Source organism: Clinocottus analis, unplaced genomic scaffold (genome assembly GCF_023055335.1).
Source record: "Clinocottus analis isolate CAN_PGR_092001 unplaced genomic scaffold, fCliAna1.0.p SCAF_4, whole genome shotgun sequence".
In the NCBI taxonomy this organism is placed as follows: Eukaryota; Metazoa; Chordata; class Actinopteri; order Perciformes; family Cottidae; genus Clinocottus; species Clinocottus analis.
Window position 1 is genome coordinate 18,520,416 of NW_027176153.1, and position 27,849 is coordinate 18,548,264.

Below are 27,849 nucleotides of genomic sequence, written 5' to 3' on the forward strand. Positions count from 1 at the left end.
TACAATAAAGTCAGATAGATACGAAATGCTTCGATACTGTGTGTGTATATGTAAAGGCGTGTCGTACAGTACAAATGCTCTCTGCGAGAGTGTCCTCGGTGCGATAAAATCCCACCAGAGGGAAGCTCTGTGAGCGGTGTCGTTGTTTTCAGACGGAGCTGACACTTCAAACTGCAGCTCGCGACCATTTGTTCGGAGCTTTATTTTCCTCGAAGAGCCAATCACAGCGCCCGGCGGGGGTCGCGTCACCGAGGGTGAGATCCAATCGGCGCATGCGTCTCACGGTCGAGCGCAGCTGGGTAAAGATGGCGGCGGGCTCCGATTTGCTGGATGATGTTTTCTTCAACACAGAGGTGGACGAAAAAGTAGTTAGTGATCTTGTCGGATCTCTGGAGTCCGAACTAACTGGAGCGAGGCACGTCAACGCCGCCGGCAACGTGCCGCCGGCAGCAAATCACGTCGGCAACTCAGCCGTCGGTAGTAATTCCAATGTTCAGGGCAACAACATGGGACTTTCACAACAAGAGCTTGCTAAAGCAGGTAAGATAGCTGCCCACTCTTGTTAGCTAACATTAGCTAATTTCGGTCACGTTGACCAACTGTTTTGTTTAGTTTGGTTTGTAGCTAATTTGGATATAAATTGTGTGTTTTCCCAAAAAACATCGTGAATCGGATAGTTGCTTCGACAACCACCCTTTGTTTTCATGTGTTTGCGCTGCTGTAGGGGCAGGAGTGCAAGGAGGTGTCATTAACAGCACAGGGTCCCGCGGTGGTTCCGGCATGGACGGAGCAGCCGTGACCACCACGACGAGCATGACAGCCGCCCAAAGTCAGCCCAAGCCGGGCGCAGCGGGCGGAGTCGTCACGGTAGTGTCCGGTGTCGGGAAACCCGGAACGGTTGGCGTTCAAACTTTGAATGGAAGCGCCTTGGTGATGAACTGTCACATCACCGGAGGCGGCGGCGGCGGCAACAACACCAACTCCTCGCAGCCAGCTGTCACGCTGATCAACAACGGACCCGTTTCCGTGAGCAAAGGGAGCGCGACGGTTTTAACCGCGGCGCCAAGTACTATCATCAAAACCTCGCCGACGAGCGCGCCGAGCGCCGTGAATTCGTCTGTGCAAAGTGTCCCCACCGTCACGCTCGTGAGGCCGCCTATGCAGACCCCGACGACCGTCAGCGTGGCTGGCTCGCTCGTGCACAAACCTGACCCCGCAAAAACCATTACGCACACCGGTGCGCACGTCGTGGCTTCGCCCGCGCGGAGCCCGACCGTGTTGCAGAACTTGAGGACTTCGGTACCTTCGCCCATCGTCGCCTCGCCTCCTGGCGGGATACGAGCCATCGCCCCGCAGGTCTTGGCCCCTCGGCTCGCTCAGCCTCAGCAGAGCGCCCCGAATATCCAAAACATCCAGCTGCCTCCAGGTAAACTAGCTTGGTGTGAAGTTAGCCGTTTAACAGCAGCGGGAAGTTTTCCTCTTACTCTCAACGTGTTTACATGAATGTGTCACAGTTTTTCCTCTTGACTTTTCCCAGAATTTTTTTTTAAATTTGTGGATGTATTCTCAGTAAATAGACAATAACACGCTGTTCCTTTTAGGACACACACACAGATTAGAGGTGGACAGATGCAATGCCTCGGGGGCAGTCAGTCTGTTAGTGTTTCATAACTAACTAGCACCCTTGCAATCTATTGATCCTTATTTGTCTTGTTATAGACAATAGCATACTGTTCTCCTATCAACAGATATTTACAGTGTGTGTGTGTGTGTGTGTGTGTGTGTGTGTGTGTGTGTGTGTGTGTGTGTGTGTGTGTTTCTGTTTGCAAAGGTTAATTGTTAGACTGCTTACTCCAAAGTATTTGCACTGGTCAATTTAGATGTTTACCCTCAGCAGTATATTAACAGGGTTTTCTTTGGCATAAGGAAGCATGAATAGTAATATCAATATATGAAAGTTAGCTCTGCTTCAGAGTCCTGTATTTAGAGCTACACCCCCCAAACCAGAGAATGAATGGTCAGACTTAAATAAGCAACAACAAGACAAGTTAGGTAAACAACAATATTGTATTCACATAATTCAATAACATGCATCTATCTATAGCGCAGCACAAACATGTTTATGGTTCTGCTGCTTAAATTCTCCCATCCGCTGTCTCTGTAAGTTCGTACTACTTTGTTAACGGTGTATTACTATGTTCTGGAGCCCAAGTACTTATGATGCAGTCTGTCTGATGGAAAATGGGCATGTGGAGTCAACATCTAACTAGATGTGCGTTGCGTCCTAAAACGTTTTCAATTCATGGCACCGGGTCTGTAGCTAATCTTTGTCCCACGGGTCACTGAGGAGCACCCAGCTGAGGCAATATCCAGATGAGTAAGAAAAGCCCAGATCCTTTGACGTCATTTTCCTGTTGCAGGCATGGTCTTGGTTCGCAGTGAGAGTGGGCAGCTGCTGGTGATTCACCAGCAGACCTTGGCTCAGATGCAGGCTCAGTCTCAGTCCCAAAGCGCCATGACACCACGACCTGCAGCGCCCACCAGCACTCCACCTGTCCAGATCACTTCGCTTCAGGTGCCGGGGCCGCACAGATGTCACACACAGATGTCACACACAGATGTCACACACAGATGTCATCATTTGATCTTCACAATGACAAGATACACGATCACAATAGAGAACACATTGTCAATAGTCACCTGCACAGCTTTTAGTGTCACAAGTAACGTTGGAAATGTTGTTGTACTGACAAAAAACACATTACAAAAACAAACACCAGAAAATGCCAAATGAAACAAGACAACAAGACACATAACCGACATAGAAAGATGCTAAATTTGAATCTAAAAACCACAACTGAAGGTGTTAAATAAAAAATCCAACTGCTGCCGGGACAAAAGACCTTTTCAGTCGAACACTTTAGCACCCTGCATCGCTCACTGAATGAACTTCTGAGACCGTTTAAAAACAAAGTCTTGTGGATGGCTTTCTATGTTGTTCATAATGCAGTTTGATTGAATTACATTTTGGTTACTCGTCACACATGCAAACTCTTCCTACATGTCAAATGACCAATCATTCTCAGAGGAATTTAAGTGAAGAAAATGAAAGAAACCCTAAAAGTGCTCAATTACATAACTTAAAATATTTGTTTATCGAAGAAAGAATAATAAATAAGTAGCACATCATTCATTGTTCCTTTAGTGTTGTGTGTAACGCTTCCTCTTGTATCCGCTCGCCTTCTGCAGGCTCCAGGCGCGTCGATGCTGACTCGCCCGGTTACCCCCACCACCATCATCAAACAAGGGTCGACGGTCCAGACCGCTGTGACGGCCACCACCACACTGCAGAGGCCTCCTGTACTGCAGGTAACTCCAACACGCACACTCGAGCACACACACACCTTTTTAGGTGGCATTTAATTTCCCGTGAAGCGTGTTAAGCTACCAAACACCATTAAAAGCTATCTGCGAGGATCATTGACCACAAAGAGTTGTTACTCTATTCCATTACATGAAACCAGAACAGTGTGTAACTTTTTAGAGCAGTCGAGTTCAAGCGAACCGTTTTCTCTGTGTGAAACGTGCTGTTGGTTGGTTTCACTTTTCCGAGCGACCAATTTTGGTTTAATTTAGCCTACGGACATAAAAGATGTTCCACACAGGCTTGAGACTTGTTCTCCCACCAGCCGCCGCGGTAGGTCGATAAAGACGTCGACCTGCCGCTCAGAATGTTGAGCGGCCGCTGCTGAAACCGATGCACAGCCACTGCTGCTCCTCCTGTGACTCAGAGAAAACCGATGACATCAATGGCATGTTTGTCACAGTCGCCCTCTGACGCTCTCCTGCCCACGTCATTCTCCACATCAAAACCCAAACATTCAAGCTATTCCCTTTTTTCCCAAAGTCTATTTCTCACTAAAGGACCTTTTTCCTTTTTTTAAATTTTATTTTTTAAAAAGATCCTGGCTTCCACTAATCTCTCACAGTCAGGCAACACATGTTGCTTCCTTCATTGTGGTCTGGCGTTGCTTGAAAGACATTTGCTTTGGTTTAGGATTGGCAGCAACGTGCCCTGAAAAATAAATGTGTGCTATCCAGAACACAAACAAAATCAGTAGTTTGAATGTAGTTAATGGGTTTGAACAGGAATCTCACATGTTTGATTCCAACTGAAATGTCCTGGAAAGTCTAGTAGAGTCCTGGAAATTTATTTCAACATTCTCTTACTGTCCTTTTTAGTTGAGAATGAACAACGAGGCAATCTCTCAGAGCTCCCCAGTTCATGTAACTGTGCCATTTGAAAGGGCTGAGTTATGTTTAGCGTCATATTAACGAGCAAATGGTAGTTTATGGATAAGTGTTTTTAAGTGGGTTGTTATGCTGTGGTCACGCCCCCAAGTCATGTCATCCACCAAATACACATATTAGTCACTGAGGGCGAGTAACTGTGGTAGTTTTTATTCTGATATTTTCCTAATGATTTTTGTCATAAGCGTGTTAGATTTTCTCATCGAGAGGAATTTTTTTTAAATGTCCTACCAGTTAGATCATCACTGAAAATGTCCTGGATAGATCTTACTGGAATCCTCAAAAAGAATGCGTGGGAACCCCGTTTTAAAAAGCTTGTTTTTTATTTGTATTTTTTTTATGAATTGTTCTGCATGTTTCCACTCCTCCTGGAATGCGCACGTGTTCGTCTGATCCTTTTCCTCCTGCTGTGAACAGCTCTGCAGCTCCCATAGGGAAATGCCAGGAGTCACTTCCTAGAATGAGAAAGTAAATATGAGGCTCGGAGCTGCCAATCCTGCCCCAAAATGCCCTGAAAAAAACAGACCCAGGAGGACCCATTTCACAGTTATGATCGTCTCGTTTTTCCTCGTGAAAAGATGTGCGTTTACATCAAGGCCAGCATTAGTTTTTCATTTCTGTGTTTTTTAAAAACCTCTCTGGTTGTGTTCATCTTTTGTGCTTGTTCGGGTTGCCATGGGATGTCCCATAATACAGTTTTTTGCTGAACCTCATTAACAGTGTATTCCTATGTTCTGAAGCCCATGGAAAATGGGCATACAGAAGCTCCGGGCTGCAGTGCATAGTAATACACAAAAAAAGTTTGACTATGTTGTGAGTCAACATCTAACTAGTTGTGTGTTGCGTCTTAAAAGGTTTTTAATATTATGGCATTGGGTTTGTGGCTAATCTTTGTCCCACTGGTCACTGAGGAGCTCCCAGCTGAGGCAATATCCACTTTTTTGCTGAACCTCATTCACAAGTTTACGTTGTCAGTTTTCGCACACAAAAAAAAAATCTTGAGCACGACTCTTTTTTTTTCCTGGAAAAATAAATCCTAAGGGTAAAGATAAATAAATGAATGAATTGGCTGCGCTGTGCCCCGAGTACCAGACGTGTGGAAACTTAGGGGTCTGCATGTCCACTGACTCGTACAGAACACCATCATGCTGGGAGGGACCGCCGCCGCCCCGGGACAGCCGCTGGGAACGCCCACTCCGGTTCAGCCGGGTTCTGCAGCCGCAGCAGTTCCACCGAGGGCAGCCGGGACCCCTGTCGCTCCAACAGCTGTCTCAGCTGTAAGAGAGAAGTACAAACCTCGAATGCTTTTGTCTTTTTTTTGTAATCTTTCAAAACTAAATGTGCAGCCGAGTAGTCATTGTAAAGGTAATACATTGCTTTCATGTTTCACGTTTCTGCTGTGTGACGTGTACGTGTTGAAGAAAAAAAATGCCATTTGTGTGATTTTTATGTTCGCAGGAGACTCTGGAGAATGTAAAGAAGTGTCGAAACTTCCTGTCCACGTTGATCAAGCTGGCGTCCAGCGGAAAACAGTCCTCTGAGACTACGGCCAACGTCAAGGAGCTAGTCAAGCATCTGCTGGTACTTTCATCTCCTCTGGCTCTTTTTCTGTCTTTTTTTTTTCTACCATCATCTTAAAAGTCAAAAGAGTCCTCAGCTTCATGCCTTTTTCTGTGATCCCTTCCTGCTGCTTTCTTAACTTACCTTTAAATTTGTTGGTTGGGGGGTTTGTTCTGACCCATCCCCTGTGTTTATCGCACAACAGGAAGCGAAGATAGAGCCAGAAGATTTCACCAGCAGGTTATACCGGGAGCTCAACTCCTCACCACAGCCGTACCTCGTGCCTTTCCTGAAGGTGAGCAGACACTCAATGCTTAATGTTTTACACCTTATGTGTACATTCACAACTTGTTTGACGTGTTCCCACTGCTCCATTTCCCTGCCACCTACATATATATGCAAACTTCACACAGAATGGCCGTTCTCACCCGGGATCGAACCCTGTCGCCTCCTGCTGTGGGCTGCTAGCTACTTCACCACCGTGCAGCCCAACAGAAATGTTTTCCCTCTTTTTAGATCATTGTTGTGGGTTGGCCTCTTCTCTCTGCTCCCAACCAGCGTTTAATCTGCTCACCATCGATACTTATAGGTTCATGACGCTTACTATATGATTACTATTCCGGGGCATATGCCTTTGAACATCAGAATCAGAACTAGTTATTGCCACGTAAGTTTTCACATACAAGGAATTTATCATGGCGGTAGGTGCATAACATTAAACAATCAATTAACAATATGAAATGAAGTGGACAGACAAACGGATAACAGTACTTCAAACAAGTGAAATAGAAGTGTATTGCAAAAGTAACAAGTGTATTCAAATTTAGATCCAGTATGAAGGGATGTGCAAGGGGAGAGAATTGTCCTCGGGATGACAGTCAGTCAGTAGGCGCCCACGTTTCTCCCTAAAAAGACAAATCCATCCTGTGTGGAAGCGGTTGCATCACTTTGCCCCGTGTCCGCCTGCAGAGGAGTCTCCCAGCGCTGCGTCAGATGACCCCTGACCCCGAGGCCTTCATCCAGCAGAGCCTGCTGCCTCTGCCCAGCAACACGGCCGCCGCCGCCTCCACGGCCCTCACCGCCGTGATGCTGCGACCGCCCATCTCCACGGCCGCCACTACGGCCGCCGGCGCTGCCGCGACCAAAACCACAGTGATCAGCGTCACGCAGACGCCTCACAGTAAACCCTCACTGGTAATTTAGCGCCGATTAGATCTTACTGTTTATTTTTTTTAACTTCTATTCTTCTCTGTGCTATTATTCTGTATCTTATTTTTTTTTGTGTGTGTGTCTCTGATTGTGCACAGATGGTGCCCCAGCAACACGGGACCATTGTGAGGCCGCAGGTGACGCTGGCTCAGTCTCCCATGGTGACACTCAGACAACCTCACAGCCGCATCATCGTGGGCCATCCGCAGGTGGTCAAGCAGCTACCGACAGGTGCGTGTTGGAAGGTCACCCGCTCTTCTTTTATGTCTTCTACAAGGTGAACTGAATATGCAGTTGGATCCCTCCGAGTCCGTCTATATTTGATCTTTCCTCCGTTTATTTATGGTCTGGAAGGGCTGCCACCTTGTGGAGACTGTCTGTAATTGCAGATTACTAAAATGCACAATAACATGTTTTAGATTCTGTCATAGTGCACGTTTTGCATGATTTTTTTTTAACTGTAATTACAATCCAATATGTTTTTTTTGTGCCTCCACTAAATGCAGCAATGAAGCAGACGTTGGCTTCGGGGGCGAGAGGAGTGCAAGCGCTCAGTCAGGCCTCTCTTGCTGCTGCTCAGAGGAACAAGCTGAAGGAAGCCGGAGGGGGAACCTTCAGGTTTGTGACTCGTTTACAGAAATATCCCCAGCGTCTCTTAAATACTGGTCTCTAAATATTCAGTAAAAGGCCACCCCGAGTTTAATATGGCATCATGTCAACAGTTAGCATATATATATGTATGTGTGTGTGTGTGTGTCTGTGTGCGTCTGTGTGTGTGTGTGTGTGTGTGTGTGTGTGTGTGTGTGTACTGCCCACTGTTTGGACCTCGCCCCCTTTAAAGTTTCAGGATGTTAAAAAACAAACCATTTTCTTATAATAGGCGGTAAGCAGGGATATGATAAAGTCCCCATAGTTGGAGATTGTGCATTATTCATAGGGTGAAATAAGCTATGGAAAAGCCCTGCAGGAATAAAACAAACAAACCGACGGAGGATGCTCCGTGCAAGATTCAGTCAATTTTATTGGAAACTAGGACAAAGGAATCCGCGGCTTATGAAAGACTAAAAAGAGGAACGCCGCCGGTGTAGAACCGCACGCTTATGCTTATACATGCGTGTCCACAGTGTTTTTGGTCATTTGTGTGAAATAAATAATTCAGTTTAAGATCAGTGGATTTGAAAAGTCTCTCTTCGTCCTGCTTTCTGTTCATATTTTACCACCCGTGTGATCTTTAATGATGAATTGATCACCGCACATACACACACACACACACACACAGATTTGCTAATTAATGCAGCCATTATTGTAATTAATGACCTCATAGGCATAACCGTTTATGGGTAATATGTCACAGTCGTTACACCTTTTCTGTCACAGTCGCATAAAAGTGAACATTTATCTGCATTTTCAAAGAGAGTAAATCTTAAATGTCAGCGAGAGGTGAGTTTGTCTTGCAGACAGCTGTCAATGATAATAAATACAGATATAGAAAAGATTTATTGCAGGACTAATGTATTCGATGGAGTCAGACCGTACAGGTGAGACTAATGGACTGGTTAATACTGTGAATTAGTGAGCATAAAATAGTGATTAAGAGCCCATGAATGTCTGTCCTCGATAAATCAATCAGTCAAAACTTTACTTGTGTAGCACTTTTCAAACAAATGAAATGCACCTCAAAATGCTTTTTTAATGCAAATTACAAAACTTTGGATGTGTAAAAATGGGATTAATCAAATGCTACACATAACTGTAATGGAGGCTTACGTGTGTGTGTTATGCTGTCATGCATGATCGTCCCTTCTGCTTCCATATGTGCAGCTGTTTGGTCAGATCTGAGAATTAAGGTGCATTATGAATTATCTTCCTTTTTCTGTAGTTTCCCCCATCCAGGGTTTGACAACAGGAGCCAGAATTAAAACTCTTGAAATGATTTAGTTTTTTTTGTTTTGTACAAAAACGTGTAGATTGTGTCACTGTTCATGTCTGACTCGTTTCCTGCAGGGACGATGACGACATCAACGACGTGGCCTCCATGGCAGGAGTCAACCTGTCGGAGGAGAGTGACCGTATCTTAGCAACCAACTCTGAGCTCGTTGGCACGGTGACTCGATCCTGTAAGGACGAGGCCTTCCTCGCCACCGCCCTGCTCACGCGGAGAACTCTGGAGATCGGTGAGACGCACACACTTAAGATTATGAAGAAATAAATACATTTGTTTTCTGGCATTACGTCGCTGCCGTCCGACTCTTCATCTAAATGTCTAAATGTTTATCTAAATGTCTAAATGTTTATCTGAATGTCTAAATGTTTATCTGAATGTCTAAATGGTTAACTAAATGTCAAATTCTTTATCTAAATGTCTGAATCTTGATTTAAATGTTTATCTAAATCTCACATTCTTTATCTAAAAGTCTAAATCTTGATTTAAATGTTTATCTAAATGTCAAATTCTTTATCTAAATGTCTAAATCTTTATTTAAATGTTTATCTAAATGTTTATCTAAATGTCTAAATGTTTATCTAAATGTCAAATTCTTCATCTAAATGTCGAAATCTTAAGGTAAGAAGTTTGGCGTCAGCGAGCTCGGCGTCGACGTGATCAACTTCATTTCCCACGCTGCAAAGCAGCGGCTGCAGAACCTGCTGGAAAAAGTGTCTCAAGTGGCGCTGCAGAAGAACACGACCTTCAAGGTGATTAAGGATAGCGCAAACTTTTCGAGCTCACGTTTTACGTTTGCACCTTTTTCACCTCCCTAACCTGCGGCGCCTCGCCTCACCCCCTCAGGAGGACGCACGCTGCGAGCAGGTGGACGACGTGCGGACCCAGCTGCGGTACTTCGAGCAGCTGGATCAGATGGAGAAGCAACGGAAGGAAGAGCAGGAGAGAGAGATCCTCCTAAAGGCCGCGAAGGTAACGACGCACACACAATGTAGGAAATGACATCATTGACAGGAAGGAGCTCGCTGTCATTGCACTGAGAGGATGGAGTGACCTCAGCTCGGTGTCATTAGCGTGCGTTTCCTCTGCCGACGAGTCAAATCTGCTAGTGAATGAATAAAACAATGGATTGAATGAATTGACCGCGTTGAAATATGAAACCGTCCTTTACCTCACCGCAGTCCCGGTCGCGGCAAGAAGACCCCGAGCAGCTGCGACTGAAGCAGAAGGCCAAAGAGGCGAGTATATACGCTATTACGACCCGAGGCTTTTCATACGCGTCTTTGCGGCGCCTTTTTCTCTCTCCGCGGCTCCGGTCCCGCTGGACTCACGTGTGCGTCGTTGTCCCGTGTTGCAGATGCAGCAGCAGGAGCTGGCCCAGATCAGACAGAGAGAGGCCAACCTCACGGCGCTGGCGGCAATCGGCCCGAGGAAAAAGCGGAAAATGGACTCGCCTGTTCGTGGCGCCAGTGCAGAGGTGAGAAAAATGGAATATTTGGCTTTAAAAAAAATCTGCAAAGAAAAGACTAAATGTGCTTCCTGTGTGTTGCCCCGCCGCCCTCCTCCCAGGGTTCAGGGTCGGGCCCCTCCCAGCCGGGAGGCTCCGGCGCAGCGGGCTCCAGACAGTTCATGCGACAGCGCATCACCAGAGTCAACCTCAGGGACCTGCTCTTCTGCCTGGAGAACGAGCGAGAGACCAGCCACTCGCAGCTGCTCTACAAAGGCTTCCTCAAATAGCGCTGAAACGTCTCGTCTCGCTCGGCGGCTTTAAGGAAGCGGAGTCGGCTCAGACCCGTTCTATCGGTACAGTTTTTTTTTTTTTTTCTTCTTCTTTTCTTTGATCACGCCTCTGCTGAACGACGAGACGTCTATTTGTGGGAAGAGAATGATCCGGAACACCGAGGAGACGTCGTCTTTATAGGAAAAAAAAAAATCTTCTTCAAGAGGTCTTGGGTGTTTCAGAGCAAGTATTTGAACTCGAACCCCTGATTTCAGCGTGCCGTCTCCGCTCGGCTCGCTCTCCAGACCCAACCACACACTTCAGTCATGCACTGCCTCATGCTGCACAACAAGGACAAAAAAAACAAAACCCACACCTTTTTAACTGAACCGAGAACTTCGGACCCAAAAAGACCTCGCAGCGAAACCTCCTGTGAAGCGGCTCCGTTTCAGACGGACGCCAACACAAATCTATCACATTTCTACGATATTTTAGTACAGTTTTAATGCCCGTGGATTGTTTTCCAGAGACTAATCTCGGACGAAGCCTTGTCATCTGCTGAGTTGCCTTCTTAACAAATTAAGCCATACGGATTAGAATGTGTTGATCAGCTTCAGTATCTTCATCCAGCCAGCAGTTCTCACCGGATTTGTCGGACGTGCGCTTTGATGTCTCGTCGTGCCCGCTCTCCGCTCGCCTCGGCTCGATTGGGAAAACAGGAAGTGGCGGTTCGCGTGTGTCACGCGCCGTGCGCGACGCAGACACAGTGTCTGACAGCCACAATCCCAATTTTTAGTTTCAGATTCTAGCACATTCACTCAAAAGACATGCACGTGCTTTACGTTTTACATTCCTATCCATCTCCCCACAGTCTGCAGTTTTCATACATTTCATAGAGAGACGATCTAGATTTGAATTAAAGGAACAGTGCCCTCCATCGCAGCGAACAGCAGCTCCAAAGTAATTGTTGTTTTCCACTTTACCGCCGCACACATCGATTTGAAAAAGCCTCCAGATGATCTGGTGTTGAACGTCCCGGCGTTGACGTTCTCTGTCCGCTCTTTTTAGAAGATCCAATAGTGGAAGATCGCCTCGATGAAAACAATGGCGTGGAATCGGCTCCTGAGTGACATCACAGAATAAAGCGCTCACGCCGTTTCTCTTCCCTTCATTAATGTCACCCGAAGAGCTGCAGACTTTGAGAGTGAGAGTGCGTAATGTGCAAGTAAGCAGTCTTTTGCTTTTTGTCCCATTTTATAAAGAAGAAGAAGAAAAAAAAGATATGGCCGGCTAAATGGATAAAAGACATTGAAAGTAGGATGATGTAATCGGGGCATGAAGTGGTTGTTAGCAGTGTAAAGTGGCTCATGGACTATAATGTGAACTTTTAATGGCAGTTGAAGAAATTAATCCCAATAATATTATTGATTGCAGTCATTTTAGCAAATCACACATTTTCCTTCAAAGCTGTATGTGGACATTTTTTATATTTATGAATTAAGAAGGGTGTTGGTGTTGCGTAAACGTGGGCGGGGCTTGCAGAACGACGGCTGCACTTTGACTGATCACTTTTCTAAAGTTAGTCCACGCCCACTTTATAACGTTTTGTATTTTTTGCGCACATACTAATACTGGTCTTTCTACCTTTTCTGTCATTTTACGAGAGAATGTTTTATTACTGTGTATATTTAAGTTTGCTGTTTGTAGTATTTGTTTATCAGTTGACAACTTCAAAATCGGGCAAATTTGTCTCATTTCCCATGTCAGCAGACGGGAAAACATGCGACAAATACGTGATACTTTCTTGCCAATATCTTGTACATTTTGCACAGCCACTTGTTTATATGTAAATATCTGAATTGAAGAAAAAAAAGACGTTTTTAACTGCTATTTTATAATGGGTTGAAAGAGAATGATCTCTATTAAAACAACAACAACAGCAAATATCTTTGAGTGTCTCTGTTATTGTGGCCGCTTCCGTCCTTCAGGTCCTTCACTTTGAGGAGTTCAGAAGCGTTCCAGCGTCGTCCCGCCTCCTTTGACCCGTCAGCAACAAACTGTCCTAAAGCAGTCAAACTAAATTAGAAAGCGTTTCAATAAAGGGCCTCAAGTGGAAGGAGAACAACAGAGATGATTAGAATCGCTCCTAAATAGTTTGATCTTGAGTTGTAAGAGTAAAACCAGCTCAGCCGTGAAGCACAATTAACGAGCATTTTGTTTTTGTAAAGAAAACATTGTTTTACTGCAAACTCAACCGTATTCCCTGTTTGTTTTTGAAGGGACGTTTTGCTCCACGTCGGCTTTCTGCACGGTAATATTCATCAGAACACTTTTTTAAGAGATATGCAAAGTGCCAGAATGTGCTAAAAGATGTTGTTTTCTTCTTTGACGCTCCTCCGAGTGCTGTGTTTTGATTTAACGTGTTTTTATTGACTGGTCCCATCTGCTGCTTTTAAATCCTGGAATATTTCACCCACAGGATCTGTTGGCCGACATGTCCACGTGTCAATCTCACTCGTTTCACGTCAAAACAGAGTTTTACCAAACCCTTAAACAGTGTTCCAGACTTTTAAATATTCCCATTTTCTGGTAAAAAACCTTTTATAATGATAACTTTTTCATGAGATTAGACGTGACAGGATGCCTCTGAGAGCATATTTCGATCCCTTCCTTTCCTGAAGCGCAGACGTTTCGTGGTTGTCGGCTCTAAATCATCGTGTCCTTCTTGTCTTATGTTCACAAAAATGGCTTTGCCTATTCCAGGCAATAAAAATAGTATTTATGGGTTTGGGGATTGAATGAATGAAGCTGTTCATTCTACATTATTCACTTGCTGGTCTGACATTTTATGGATATGGGGATATTTTAAAGTGATCTACTGCTCAATTTAAAGGCTTTTTGAGCTCCTCTGGCAGTAGTGGTCCATTGATGCAGAGTGTTCATTGGCTCAGAAGCAAGTTCCTCATACAGTACAAGTGTGGAGCGGCTTTTCCAGGGAGGGAAAGTTCAGCACATTACATTCTTCTCTTGTTTCTGTAACAATGTTTTTTGTGTTTGTACTTGATCTAAAATATTGTTTTTTTTTTAGTATTTTGTATCACACGTATTGTACAAGGCGACGTTTTAAGTCCCGCCCCTCACCGGCTGGCCACAATGGTGCGTCTCCATCACTCACCACGCGACGCAGCACACTTTACCATCGGCACCGTGCACGAGGGAGTGGGTCATACTTTGCTTGACAAGGCGGCGTTGTGCGCTCCGTCTCTTCTCTGTTTTCCTGTGTGTTCGGAGCTGTTGTGGTGTTTATGTTGTCTTCTGCATCTCTGCGCTGTCTGCTCTTATTCTGCTGGTGAGTCCATAGAAGAAGTGTCAGGTGTTTGTTGTTTGTGAGCAATTTTGCTGTTCCATTTTTCGTGCCTCTGTATATACTTCTACTCCACTACAACCCAAAGGGGAAGACGGGTTTGTGTTCATCCAGCACAGTCATTTGAAACCGTTTTGTTTGATTTGAAATAATAATACAACATGCAATTAACAAATAACTTATGATGGATTATTATGGATAAAGATGAGACTTAATTGACACTTTTACAGCTGCATTGTAGAAGTAATGTACTAATGCAGTCAATATATAACAAGTACTTTTGCTTTTGGTACTACACATATTACTCCTTACATACAAATGATGTCACTTTGTTTTATCCAGGGGGAGGAGAGACGTTCTAGGAGCATTCAAATTTGCAAGAATTTAACTACATTCATCACTAAATTAAAACATGTCTCTTGATATTGGACTTTTTCAAGAACTCTTGCAGAAAATTGTCGGTTTAAAAAAAGAAGAAAAAACTGTTGATAGAAATGCAAATCTAGAAATTGATGTTTCAAAGAATTAAAGGTCAATCAAATCAAATCTCCCGGTTTTACATAAGATACAACAAGAGCTGTTTTAACCAAATTAGTTCAGAGCCAATCCCAGCCCTCACCGAAGTTGTCCTAAAATACAAGTAACACATCCGAGTGCTTCTTTCCTGCTGCACGGCTGTCCACGTTGTTGTTGTTGTTGTTGTTGTTGTTGGCTTTTCGAGCAGAAGTCCAAACCATCTTTGTTGACGGCCTCAAAGAAGAGCCTGTGCTTCATCATCACGCTGAGCAGATCTCTGGTCAGTGCAGGAAGCAGCTCTGGAGGAGCGCGTAGCGGCTCCACAGGGGGGCGCTGTCGCACCACCCGAGAACCCAACACACTCACGGCTGACTGAACGTGTGTCACCTGTCACCGTCGCTTGAATGACCTGGGCACGCGTGTCTGTTATCACCGTATGCCAGGCAGGAACGTGGAAAATACTCCAGTCCTATCCATTAAAACAGTTATTTATTCTACTGCTTGCAAGGAGAACAGCTACTATATGATTTTAAATTGCTTTGATGATATGTTTTCAGAGGATCTCACCCCCCCCCCCCCTCCCCACACACACACACACACACATACACACACACACACAGATGGACGTCTCCGTTAGGGATCACATCAGCGATGCACTTTCTCGTATTCCACCAGATTTGGTGGATTTGAGGCTTAGAAAGTTGTTTATTCGGCTCCTTCAGCAGACAAGGTATCTCACGCCCGCAGTCGCCCGAACCGTTGTCTTCGTTGTCTCGATATCGAGGCATCGGCAGCCTTCTAAGTCTTCTCCAATATGAGTTGTCAGGCCATATTTACTTATGTTACTCTGGGACAGCAAACCCAAATTCCACTGTCTTGTTTGATTTTGCATAATGAGATGCTGCAGGCTGCTCACAGGATCATGTCATTTGAGTGACAGCGAGCACGATGAGCGAATGCATTTCACACATTTTGTTGTTTTTCTGGAAGTTAAAGCGCGGCGAGAGAGACTTCGTTGAGTCCCGGTAACACTCGCCACTCGCGCCGTCTCGCACGAGGGTTTTTGAACATACAGCGCTCATTATAAACGAGTTTCATATGTTTTTGGGAGGACAGCTGCAAGTGAAACTCGTTGCTTATTATCAATGTTATGCTTCCCTCCAGATCCAGTTCAAACCAGAAGAACAGACTAGAACCTATAAAGTCCACAGCTGTGAGGCTGCACTCAGCGCTAAATTCAGGATGCTAACTTCTGCGTGCTAACATGTTCACGGTAATGATGCTAACATGCTGATGTTTGGCATGTGTGATGGTTACCAGTTCACTGTAACCAAAGTATTGGACAAAATAAAGCATTTTGACCTGATAAAGGCGGCGTGGTCAATGTGCACCAAGTTTAAATTGTTGAGACATTTGACTTAAAACTGGAGCAAAACGTCACTGTGAAACATCCTCTGGGGATCATGAACGGCATTACAGTCTAATATGTGAAGCAATAATGTTCATGCTGAAACCCAGAGCTCTCTTCACCATCCTGGCAAATAAATACAAACTGCACAGACAAATTATTTGTGCGAATTAGCAAAGCTGATTTCTTTTCAAGCGATAATGTTTTGGTCACTTCGCCTCACGGCTCTCTGCTCAGCAGTGTTCTAGCGGAGCATAATCCCAGATAATACACCGATATTAAATGTGGCTTGCCACCATTGCGGGATGAATGTCCCCTGCAGTCCAGATGAAAAGCATCCACAACTCAATACCGGTGTTTGCTTTCCCTTCTGACGTGTGTCTGCGTTGACCAGGTAACAAGATGGCCGTCTTCCAAAGCTCTAATACTGTAAAGTTGTGCTGCTTTTGTTACGGCAGCATCCAACATCCCGATAGCAACATGTCCTCCAAGATGAACCGCTGACATGTGTGAGCTGGAAGGACTTTTAGAGATCAGAAGTACAACTGGTGCTGGAACAGAGACCAGAAGGTTTAAAAGCACCGGCTCATCCGGTTTGAAGGCAGATGAAACACAACGGAAAGAGACGAAATATTAAATGATTTAGATTACAATAAAAGTGGAGTACTAGTTTATTTGTAGCCTTGCAGTTACTCAATGATTTGGTGTGATGTCACACTGGGCAGCTGAATACAGACAGAAGACAACAAAGAACAGTCAAATATTAATATATAATATTACTGCATATGCATCCAAAGAAACTGCCTGATATGCAGAAGAAAGTCTGCAAATATCTAAAAATGAAAAGATAGATGTCAAGATTATACATTATCTCGCTGGATCAGAAACGGCTGTTTGATTTCCAAGTTAATAAATCAGTTGGTGGAAGAAAAAAAAGCCGCCTTGACATTCTGTAGCTGTCGGATCCGAAAGGTTTGGTTTGAGATTATAATGAGAAACATTTAAGCTTTTTAATACTCGCACAGTTTGCCATTTTTTCCCCAGCTCTGTGTGTGTGTGTGTGTGTGTGTGTGTCAGACTCAATATAGACAAAAAGTTGATCTTAAATTTTTCCTGCAATCTCATTTCAAACATAATGATCAGATCTAGTTAATGGTAACATTCCAATATTTTAAAGCTCTACATTTCCTGCAACATGTTTCAATAAGTCATTGTTTGCTCCACTGATGCACTTTGCTCTTGTCAAAAAGAAAGTGTCTATTTTCGAGGACAGCTGTTCCTTTCCAGAGGTGATTGACTGGTTGGAGTGGTTTAACTGGCTGGTGATTGCTGGACTCTCCAGTGATGGACTTGGCAGCCGGGCGGCTTCCCAAAATCCCATTCCTTCTCCAAAAGGTCAGGCCGAGCCCCGGCGCTTGAAAGGAAGCGTCGCGGCTGTAAATCACTCCGGGGCTCGACAACCTTTCATCGCCGACAATAACGTCGCAATTCTGAGCGATGGCCGGCGTCCCATGATGCATTTGTCTTGGTCGAGGCAGGCGGGGGGGGGGGGGGGGGGGGGGCGGTTAACCGCAGGCTTCTTGCACACGTCACATGACGCAGTTTTTTTTCCCCACAGTTGATCATGAAAACGATAACATGATCGCACGTAGCATTGACGATGTCCTCCGTGCTACGACCAGAAGCAGCGTTCTGCATCATCACACGGCCGAGTGTTCCTGCTGCTGTTTGTTTCTGCGATTTATTTATTTATTTATTTATTTACATTTTTGAATATGGATTTCCATTACTCAGCTCATTTCTGAAAGCGAAGGGACAGAAAAGAGAGAAGGTCCCTCGGGGGCCCGAAGGAAACAACCTCCGCCTGCATCCTCTGCGCATAATTGAACAAATTAGCTTCGAGCAGCTGCTACCTGTTAAAATGACCCGCTTTCATTTTTATCGCCGCGGACAAGAGGTCTGAAAGCATCTGCACGCTGCAGCTGTCAGCCGCTCTGATTAGCTCTCGCCGATTCCCGCTTTCAATATATCACGACAAACATAATTACCTCAACGTCTCTTTTTTATGGATTCTACAAATCGCCGGGCGCATGGAGCGCGCCAAGGGGCCATAAATTACGGCCGCGGTCGACCGGTGGCCGGCCGGTCCGCTCGGCTGCGTGGAGTTTTGTCAAAGCACTTTGTTTTGAAGAGGCGATTCTTCAGGTTTTAGTCCGATTTTGAATTTCTATTTGAGTAAAAGCAAAAGATTTGTGCTCAGAGTTTAGCAGGCCGGCGTATTGATTCCTGACTGATGAGCTATTTTTGTGCGTGCTTAGTTCAAATTTTTCTTTAAAATATGGAAGCCCATTACATTACCGCCACCAAAGAATATCATAATTATTAGATAAAAAGTAAATTATATGATTAAAAAGTCATAATTATGAGATAAAAAGTCATGATTATGAGGTAAAAAGTCACTATTATGGAATAAGAATTCACTAATATGGAATAAAAAGTCACTATCATGAGATAAAAGGTCATTATTATGAGATAAAGTCTTGAAATGACTTTTTATCTCAGAATTAAAACTTTTTTGGTGGCGGTAAGTGGCTTCCATACAAACTCTTTTTTTACCCTGAAATAATTTTTTTACACCACAGACAGCCAGATCGTAATAACACAAATATATAAATACAGCGATATGTTCATCAGCGGCTCCATCACCACTGCGTTGCCTCCTGCTGAGGTAGATCATGACTCAACAGACATTTATATTTAAATAGACGTCTTTGAGATTGCCACTTTAAGAGAAAGGTCTTTAATGCAGCAGTAAGTGAAAGCCTACTGCTGTTTCACTTCCAACATTAAAATACGTTGAAAGTGTAATTATTGTAGAACAAATGGACCTCATGGCGGCCCCTCGCTTCACCTCCCTGCAACGTCTCATTGTTGGTTCCACCTCCTGCGACCACAGGAAGTGGAGCGAGAACACCGGCCGTGACATTGCGTCTTCCACTCATCGAGTCGGGTAAGAAGTTCAAGAATTAAAACCTCGGGCGATAATGGCCATTTATAAAGTTTAAGCATTCCATGGTCGACGTTAAGTGGCTGTAAAAGTATACCCGTACAGGTTAATTGCCTTAAAGTAGCCGGCAGAAGTGACCTGATGAAGGATTTTAAAACATAAGTGTCCCCTGAAGGTGAACATTCACACGCCATTATCTGAAAGAGTGAGAAAAGAAGGGAAATAAAGAGCTTAAAGTCGTTTTGTTGAGGTCATAGATCACCTGGAGTCCTGATTAAACAGTTAAGATGTGAAGCGTTATACAGGATGAGTCATCAAGGAGAGAGAAAAAAACTTCATTTATGTTTTATGTTATCAATTCATCAAATGGCAAAAGTGTAACGTGAGAACAATATTTATAATGATATTTATAGTGATATTTAAAGTGATATAGCTCAACATAAAAGCCATAAAAGCTCATGAGAACACGTCGATATTGTTGCGCGACCCCAAGTGGCCAAGAAATAGATGATTTCAAGTTGAAATGACACCGTTGTGTTTTCATGACTTCTGGGGACATCACATTGACTTCCATTCATTTCCTGGATACTTTCCTGACCCTGACCTTAACTGCTGCTCGTCTAATTACTTAATTACATTACATTTCATTAAGCTGACACTTTTATCCAAAGCAATTAACAATGAGTGCAGCAACCATGCGCACAAGCTCAGAACAACAGGAATCAAGAAAGTACAACTTATTCAAGAAGGCCGAACGACAAAGTGCTGTCAGTCAGAGACATTTAAGTGCTGCTTTCTCTAATCCTAACCTTTACCCTGAATCTTAACCTAAACCTAACCACCCCGACCTTTAACCAAGTCCAATGAGATTCATGTTGTTTGGGGACATGCATTTTGTCCCAATCATGTGACTTCATGAACTCAGATGTTTCCCTTACCGTCGTAAACATGATGAGGATGAATTGAAAAAAGTAAAAAGACTCCGTTTATACAGATTTTTGTATTAAAAACTTGACACTTTTACCCCATCACACACACACAGTGGGCAGTAAACACACAAACATTACTAATTTCCTGAATAAGATGTAAAGAAATGATTCTTACAGGAGCACAACTTCCTCCTGAAGCTGCTTCACGGTTGTAAAGTGAAATGTTTGCTCGGTTCCTCTCAGCAGCGGAGCAGCACCGGACAGTAACTGATTTGTAATTTAAAACTGTATTATAGCTGCATGTGTATGTTTAATATCTTCACTTATCATTTGAACTAATGATGCCCACTGTTTCCTCGGGAGCTACATAGGGGGAAACGCTGCAATAAACGAGAGGAATCTTTTAAAAAGATTTAGTGCGGTGCGCTCCCCTCACTGAAATACAGAACATTATGCAGCGAGCGAGATGATATCTCATGCGGAGGCGTCTCAGTTCATCCTGGTGATTATGCAGTGCAGTGCACCAATCAGCAGCTGACCTTTTACACTCATAAACACAAGCAGGACGGTTCCATCTGTACATCTTCAGCAGTCGGAGAGGATCGGTTATCTACAGATTGCCTCGTTTGTGCCGAATGGAGAGATTTGGAAATGAGATATCATTTTTGGACTAAAACCCTGCTGGGAATGAGAACTTTCCGTCCTGGAGGCTGCAGTGATTACACAAACCCATCATGCGGTTTTGTTAAAGCAGCTCGGAAGTAACATAAAGCGAGCCAGCGGAAGATAGAGACTCAATTAGTTGAGTCGCCCGTACGGGGAGACTGTAAACTCTTGAGACTTCGTCTTGTATGGAAATGAAGAAAATGGAAAGATTTGGAACTGAGCAAGAGAGGACGACGGGGATTTGAATGTAAGACGTTTCACACCCAGCAAAACAATCAGAAGTTGTTTTTTTCTTCTCTTCTCCTGGCAACGGGTTCCTCAGCCTGCTACTTCTCCAACTCCCAACACTGTTACTTCAGATTAATATTTTAGATTGCAGTCATGGAAGCAAAGCGTTCATTTTCATCCGTCCACTTTTTTCTTTTTGGTGAACATTTGGAGAATGGGGGAATGAATCGGATGTAAATGGCTTATTTCTGATGAAAAGATATCAGAAGATTGCAAAAAAAAACAAAACAAACTGCTGCTGTTCATGCTTGTTAAATGTCGTTCATGCATTTGTTTCTTTCTCCACTAAAAGCACTCACAGAGCGGGGAGGCGTGTCCCAGCAACGCCTCATGCAGCCGCTCCATCAGGGCCGAGTGTCTGAAGCTCTGGAGGTAAGTACTGGCAGATGGTCGGATCATGTTGACAGTGTGTGTGTGTGTGTCAGTGTGTGTGTGTGAGTGATATATAGCTACTCTGTGAATAGCTGTGGAGCGTAATATGATTTGGACGTAAGAATGGAATCTAAATCAGATTTCGGGCAGGACGATGGGCCCAGAGCTTCACTCCTTTATCTCTGTCCCTCTCCAGCCTGTAATGCGGTCAGCGGCAGAGCGCTGTCCTCTCCGGGGCGTGGTCTCTCTGACCCGGGAGGAAACGTTATCTCCTCCAATCTCGTTTTTTTTTTTTCGATGCCTTTTTACGCCTCTGCTGAGGCTCTCATCACATCACGGCGCTCATCCTGTACCTGCCACCGCGCAGGCCGGCTCCTCCAGAGCGCCCTGCGTGGATCGCATACGGTTTGTTGATGCGATCGGTGGAGACTTTCAGGGATGGTTTCCCCCCTCCCTATTCCCTCACCCGCGTGGTTTTTGTGGCTTCTCTTGACTGTTTGAACCCGCTCTTATTTTCTCACGAGAGCCCACTTCCCCCCCCCCCCCCCCCCTCCAGCAGTGCAGTTCCTCTCTGGGAAGGATTACAGGAGCAGTTCACCGCGGGGCCATCGGGCAATCTGCATACAATAGTCCACCACAGCTGCGAATAAATCAACGCTGATGTAGGACAATAAAGCCGATGTGGCGCGGCTATTTGTTTATTCTTATTTCTCAGAGCGCCGGCGCTTTTCGCATAATTGGGAGTGTAAACGCATTACCTGGAGAGGACTGTGAGTACACCGGCCGCCTCTGTTTCCCTCCGTGTGCTCCGTCTACGGGTCCAGAGGCGGTCCAGCAGTCCACTAAAGCGGCCATTAGAGGGATATCCAACCGGACCTGGGCCGCTCCTGCTTCCCTCCCACTTCCTCTCCTCGCTCCCTCACACCCTCCGGCCATCACACAGCAAATGAAAGTCACTGATGGAGAATATGAGGAAATGGTATGGAGAGATGGATGGCTGGTCTAACGGTGTCTACAGAGCTCCCTCAGGGATATATATATATATATATATATATATATATATATATATATATATATATATATATATATATAAAGTATACTCCCTGATTCTCTTGATAGCTAAAACACGTCTGAATATCAGTTTCTAAGACGAGATAAAATCTTCAATGTGATTTAAATGAGAAACATCTGGAACATCAGTTGATATTGAGGCTTGGTATTCAGACACAATCTCCTCCTCTGACAGTCTCCAAGTTATAAATGGATCATGACTTTTGCTTTTTTATTGATTCAGCTTCTTCCTCTGCTGTTGTGGTGTTTTTTTTAAAAATCTCAGACGCCTAATCACTTTAACCGACGCCGTGAGTGAGAAATATAAAACATATAAACAGGATTCTGAGTCTGTTATTTCTCTTGTGTGATGGCGTCTGTTGTATCAGTCATGTCGTCGGGTTCGTCGTCACGAGAAAGCGTAAATTTGGATTTAGAAACTGTGGCAGATGTCTAACGCAGTGAAGCAGCGAGCGAGAATACTGAGGACATGCTTTATGTCATGCACGTGTCACCCTGTGTACTACACCAGAACCGTACGGCGCTCAAAGCACGGATATCCATCATTTAAAGGTAATTACATTCACCTAGAAGAATCTAAAGAGTGCTGCTGCTTCTTCTCTCCATAACACACAGTGTTGAATTCTGTTCACGTGATATGAGGAAGAGCAGAAAGCCACATGTGTTGAGTATAAAACATCTGTCTTGCTTCTCTTTAGCTTCACCTGAACTTTAGAATATTGTTGTTGTTTTTTTTACACAGAAAGAGGATGTGGATCACTGGCCCTTTAAGAAAGGATCACTTCACGGACAGAAAGATCAATCACAGTGACCCAAAACGTTCACCGTGCACGCAGGTTTTACTGCACTTAGGTGTTACTGTACTTTATATCGCTCTTGAGTACTCTTTCCTTACTTGTACTTCAGGTACATTTGACCTCTGGGACTTCACATTTTAAAGGGCAGGTCTTCTACTTTGTGCACTGAGCTACTTCTACTTCCTCTCGAGTAAAGGATCGTCTCCCTCCGTTGCAGACATCATTGCAACAGCGTCAAACCCTGAAAGAAGATAATTACATCGCTGAGCCGCTCGCTTTATGAATGTTTGTCTCCTGGAGTCTTGTGGCGAGATGAGATCATTTCGAGGGGGTTTCAAGTTGTTGAAAAATTCAACATGAGACCATACATAGTGTTTTTTTGTCTTGTGAAGTGGGTGCAGATATAGTGGAGTGTTGTCTACCTGAGAGGAGAATAAAGTAACGCTCTCTTTGTGTTTCATGTTTCTGATCAATCTCAGCAAAATAATATTAAATTAACTGTCATAATTGTCATCCACAGGCACAATAACACTTGTTAGACAGCGATGAGGGAAAATGTAAAGCCAGCTGCTGAAATGGATAAGTTCTGAGTTAAGTTTATGGTTTTATATTTTACATAATACATTAACACGATGTTGCAGGGCAGACTGTGTACTCTTGCTAAATTTATGTCAAAAACATTTCAAAGAAAGCAAAGTAATGCATTCATGATAATACACGGGAATCAGTTTTCCCCAGTATTTGTTTGTGCCTATTTGTGAAACAAGAACATGTGAATTAATTCATATTACCTTCAGGGAACATATTCTTTTTTTTAAATGCAGCCTTTTTTTCTTTTTTTTTTTTACTGAAATGGAAAAATGTATTCGAGCGTTTATGGAGTCTCGCCTCTTGTTTATGTTGACTCGTTCACTCTGCAGACATTTAATGAGCTTTTACAAAATGCAGTTGCTGGTGATGTCACGGGTCGCTCGGGGTCGGGTGCACGAAGGGAAACACGGCTCCTGACCTGACCCCCAGCGCCACGTCCTGTGTGTGTTTGTGTGTTCGCTGCGTCTGGTCGGCTTTACCCGAGTGCGAGCGCTGCAGCCCAAATAAAACCCAACCAGACGGAGGTTTCGTTCACGCCGCCGCTCTGTGTGTTTAATGACGGAGAACGGGCTTCTGGGAGTTCAGGAGACAAGCTGTTCTTCTGTCATTGTACTTTTTTTTTATCAGCGACGAGGAATAGTTTGACCTTCTTTTTGACGGGAAATGTGCTTTTTCTCTTTTTTGTGGAGATAAGGTCGATATGAAGATATGAAGGCAGGAGACAATTTGCTTGGTGCATTAATTGAAGAAAAAAAATTAATTGGAAAAAAAAAAGCCCAAACTGCTGTATTTGGATGTATTGAACATCATAAGTAATATACAAGTGAAATATTTGGTTTGGTACATGAAGAAATTCAAATGTCACAGATGTGGCCCAATGCAAACGTTGGAGTCCTCGTCTGAATGTTCTGTGTTCTAAACCCTCTGTAACTTTGTTCTGCTTCACTTTATCAAAGTCAACCTTTACAGAGAAAATGTTCACATGTTGAATGTTTGTGCTATTGTGCTATGATCTGGGTTACAGTTTACAGCTGCATCATTTCAAACTAATAGTCATCCTGAAAGTGCTTTATTTTCCAGGCGGACCTGAAACCTTTTCATTTCTTTCTGTGTGTCGTCTTCATTTACTCTTAACCGGTAACATACAGACTGATATTTACACATCTGAACAACATCTCACATGTGTACCTTTTTATTATAACACCAACATTATTCAAACAGCCCTCGTGGTGGCAGAGATACACCCTTTTTAGTTTGGGGAGGACATTTTCCAGGAAAGAGCCTAAAAATAGGTGAGTTTAATACCTGAAATGAGCTGTGGGAGGAAAACAGATCAAGCTGGTAAAAATAAATACGGATCAATATCAGTTCTCAACCACCCACATGTGAAAACTCAGCGTGGGAGCATAACCAATAATCATGTGACTGTGAACTAAATTAATCCGTGTTGACTTTTCCTGTCAACCATGAGGCCGGCTGTTGGGCGGGCGGAGCCTTCCTCACCGTCTCCTCCGTCCTCACCGTGTCCTCCGTCCTCACCGTCTCCTCCGTCCTCGTGCAGCGAGAAGCGTGAGCGGCGCGTGGCAGCACGGCTCGTTCTGTCCGCTCTGACGGGTCAGTTGATGAGGGAGGGAGGATGCGTGCCGCTGCTGGTTCATCGACCAAAAGGAGAACGAGCCGAGTGTCGTCTCATCTCCGGCTCCTCGTGCTGCCTCGCACCGCCACGTGCACATAACTTCTGCTCCACATTCGGGTTTCTCCTCGGCTATTGTTATATTTCGATTTCTAACACAGCTGGAAATGTCAATCATGAAGTTTTGCGGTTGGCGAGCAGGAGGCCGGCGTGATGATTCACTTCAGGATGCAGCGCTCCTGATGTATTGGCAAAGTACCGGTGGTTTTTAGCCCTTAAACTACAAACCATGTCACAACCTGCTTCATTTGATCTTGCTGTGCATTTTAGTCCGTCTTGATGCTGTTTACTGTTTTGAATGCTGAGCATTGGAAGACATTTCGGATTTTTACAAGTTAGTACTCCTACAACAGGTAGATTGCTGTTTTAAGGACTTTAAAAAGCACTTTAACCAAAGTGCTTGTTGGTGGCATCTGTCCCATTATCACAGTTTGAAACATACGCTCTCTATTTTATTTGTTGTTTGTTCTTTCCTTCAGCGATCGGAGCAACAGGCGGCTGTGAGGAAACTCGTGGTGTGACAGAAAAGACAGGAGCGCCGGTCTTATAAGGAGGGGACATTTTTATTGATAACACACGGTGCTGACAGGGAGTCCAGGCTCAGCGTCTATATTACAAGGTCGATCTGCAAGGCTGCGCTTCACTGTACGGTATCTGGAAACCAAGATTGTGGCACTATAAACACACGCTTTGAAACAACAGACTCTTTCCCTTTTTTTTTCTTCTTCTTCTTTCTCTTAATTTTCTTACAAAATGGTACAAACAACAATACAAAATATTTGTGCTGTTGACAATTTACAAAAAAAGTATTTTTGACTCAATAACTGTGCAATCATTTTTTCAGCTTTTTTTTTCTTCTTCTTCTTCTTCATCATCTTCTTCTCTCCTCCGTTTGAAGCTATGTGAGTATGGAACACCAGAATCCCTTCTGGAGGGCAACCTCGGTCATGCGGGCTGCGACACATTTTTAAAATGTTTGTATGGTTACTGTAATAGAACTCATCTGTCCATTATAAAAAAGACACATGCAAAAAAAAGCTCCAATTGTACAGGTACATGTTTGCCTAACGCCGTCTGTTTAGCTTCAAGCGAATACTAAATTATGTACACTTGGACTTCTGCAGTGTCGGGAGAGCTCGTAGAGACAACCGTCTGTCTGCATTTGTAGTTCTGGCCGTAACGAGCCTGCAGCGGCCTCCCGTCATGTGTGTGTGTGTGTGTGTGTGTGTGTGTGTCCGTGGTCAGGCAGTGTCCCGAGTGAGACCGAGTGTCCTTTAAACTACCAGCAGTCAGCGAGGCGGGAGGAGGGGGGGGGGGGGGGGGGGGGGATGGTCCACAGCAGTGCAATAGTTCTTCCTTTATTTCACCTTTTCCATAATTCTCCTCTCACTTGAGAACGAGAGCGCCGATGAGACGAGCGGACCGAGCGATGATCGATCATCCTGTTTGTCGCCTCCTCCTCGCAAATTGCGTTTCAATGGCGGGGGGTGGAGGGGTGGGGGCAGGTGGTGTGGGGGGGGGGGGGGGGGGGGTGTGACCGATCTGCTGTCACGTTGATAACATTCAGTATCATAATGGCATCGTGTCACGTATGTATGGATGACACAGTTCTAATTGTCAGTTACCTTGTGTGTAAAGTGTGTGTGTATGTGTGTGTGTGTGTGTGTCTGGGCCTCGTGCTGTGTCAGATCCTGAACCAGGTCTGAACTTCCGGATCAAAAAGCATGAGAAAATCATGAAGCGAGTCTTCATGAATGGCCTTCAGGTTGAAGCAGAAGGATGCTGAGACGGCTCGTATAATATTGAACACTCGCGTATGTACAGTAAGGCCTAGAGGAGCGAGTGTGTGCGAGTATAGACTGTACAAGTTGGTTTGAATGAAGCCAAACGTATGGCTGCAAGCTCTCAGAGCATCACACAGATTCTCTTCAAATGCAACATGGCTTTTTGTGGTGAAATATATACCTTTTTGCCGAGAATTCATTGAAAAACAAAACTGGGGGGTTGGAAGGAAAAGCAGAGAGACGACACAGAAACGGATAACTCGCGTTAACCCGGATGTATAAAAAAGGTTTTGTATATACAACATACGTCAGAAATAAAGCACAAATAGCAGAAAGTAACAGCTGTGTTTATTTTGTGAGGATGTTCTGTTTGCGAGGCTGCGGATAGATAAGCGCTGATCCGGCAGCGAGCGGGAGAGGAACTACTCCTCGTGTCGGCCGTGTTTTTCCGCTCCGAGCTGACGGCGATCCTGAACATCGCAGCTGTCAGTTTCTGCACCACGAGGTGCAATTTGCCACCATTTATGTATTCATCTCCATCAGGAGAGTCCTACCCTGTCATCACCTTATTAATTACACTACGACATGCCTTCCCACGTCCCTATTTCATTATTATGGCAT

The 27,849-nt window shown here is 44.4% G+C and overlaps 1 protein-coding gene across 4 annotated transcripts; it reads left to right on the forward strand.

Annotated features, from left to right (window-relative positions):
• The first annotated feature begins 265 nt into the window (after positions 1-265).
• LOC137801031 (transcription initiation factor TFIID subunit 4-like) lies at positions 266-26,111 on the forward strand. Of its 4 annotated transcripts, none has more exons than XR_011079679.1 (18): positions 266-540; positions 725-1,426; positions 2,421-2,575; positions 3,250-3,369; positions 5,448-5,588; positions 5,770-5,892; positions 6,077-6,166; positions 6,841-7,065; positions 7,179-7,311; positions 7,587-7,698; positions 9,085-9,254; positions 9,644-9,774; positions 9,869-9,994; positions 10,204-10,260; positions 10,380-10,499; positions 10,592-10,825; positions 21,213-21,292; positions 25,924-26,111. XR_011079679.1 is itself a non-coding variant. In XM_068598426.1 (16 exons), exons 1-16 carry the CDS (start codon positions 273-275, stop codon positions 10,757-10,759), a joined length of 2,841 nt encoding a protein of 946 aa, XP_068454527.1. In that variant the 5' UTR covers positions 266-272; the 3' UTR covers positions 10,760-11,694. The 4 variants fall into 4 exon arrangements, 1 of the variants encoding a protein (XP_068454527.1); XR_011079678.1 differs by lacking the exon at positions 25,924-26,111 and adding an exon at positions 23,270-23,308; XR_011079677.1 differs by lacking the exon at positions 25,924-26,111 and adding an exon at positions 21,489-21,613.
• The last annotated feature ends 1,738 nt before the right edge of the window (positions 26,112-27,849 follow it).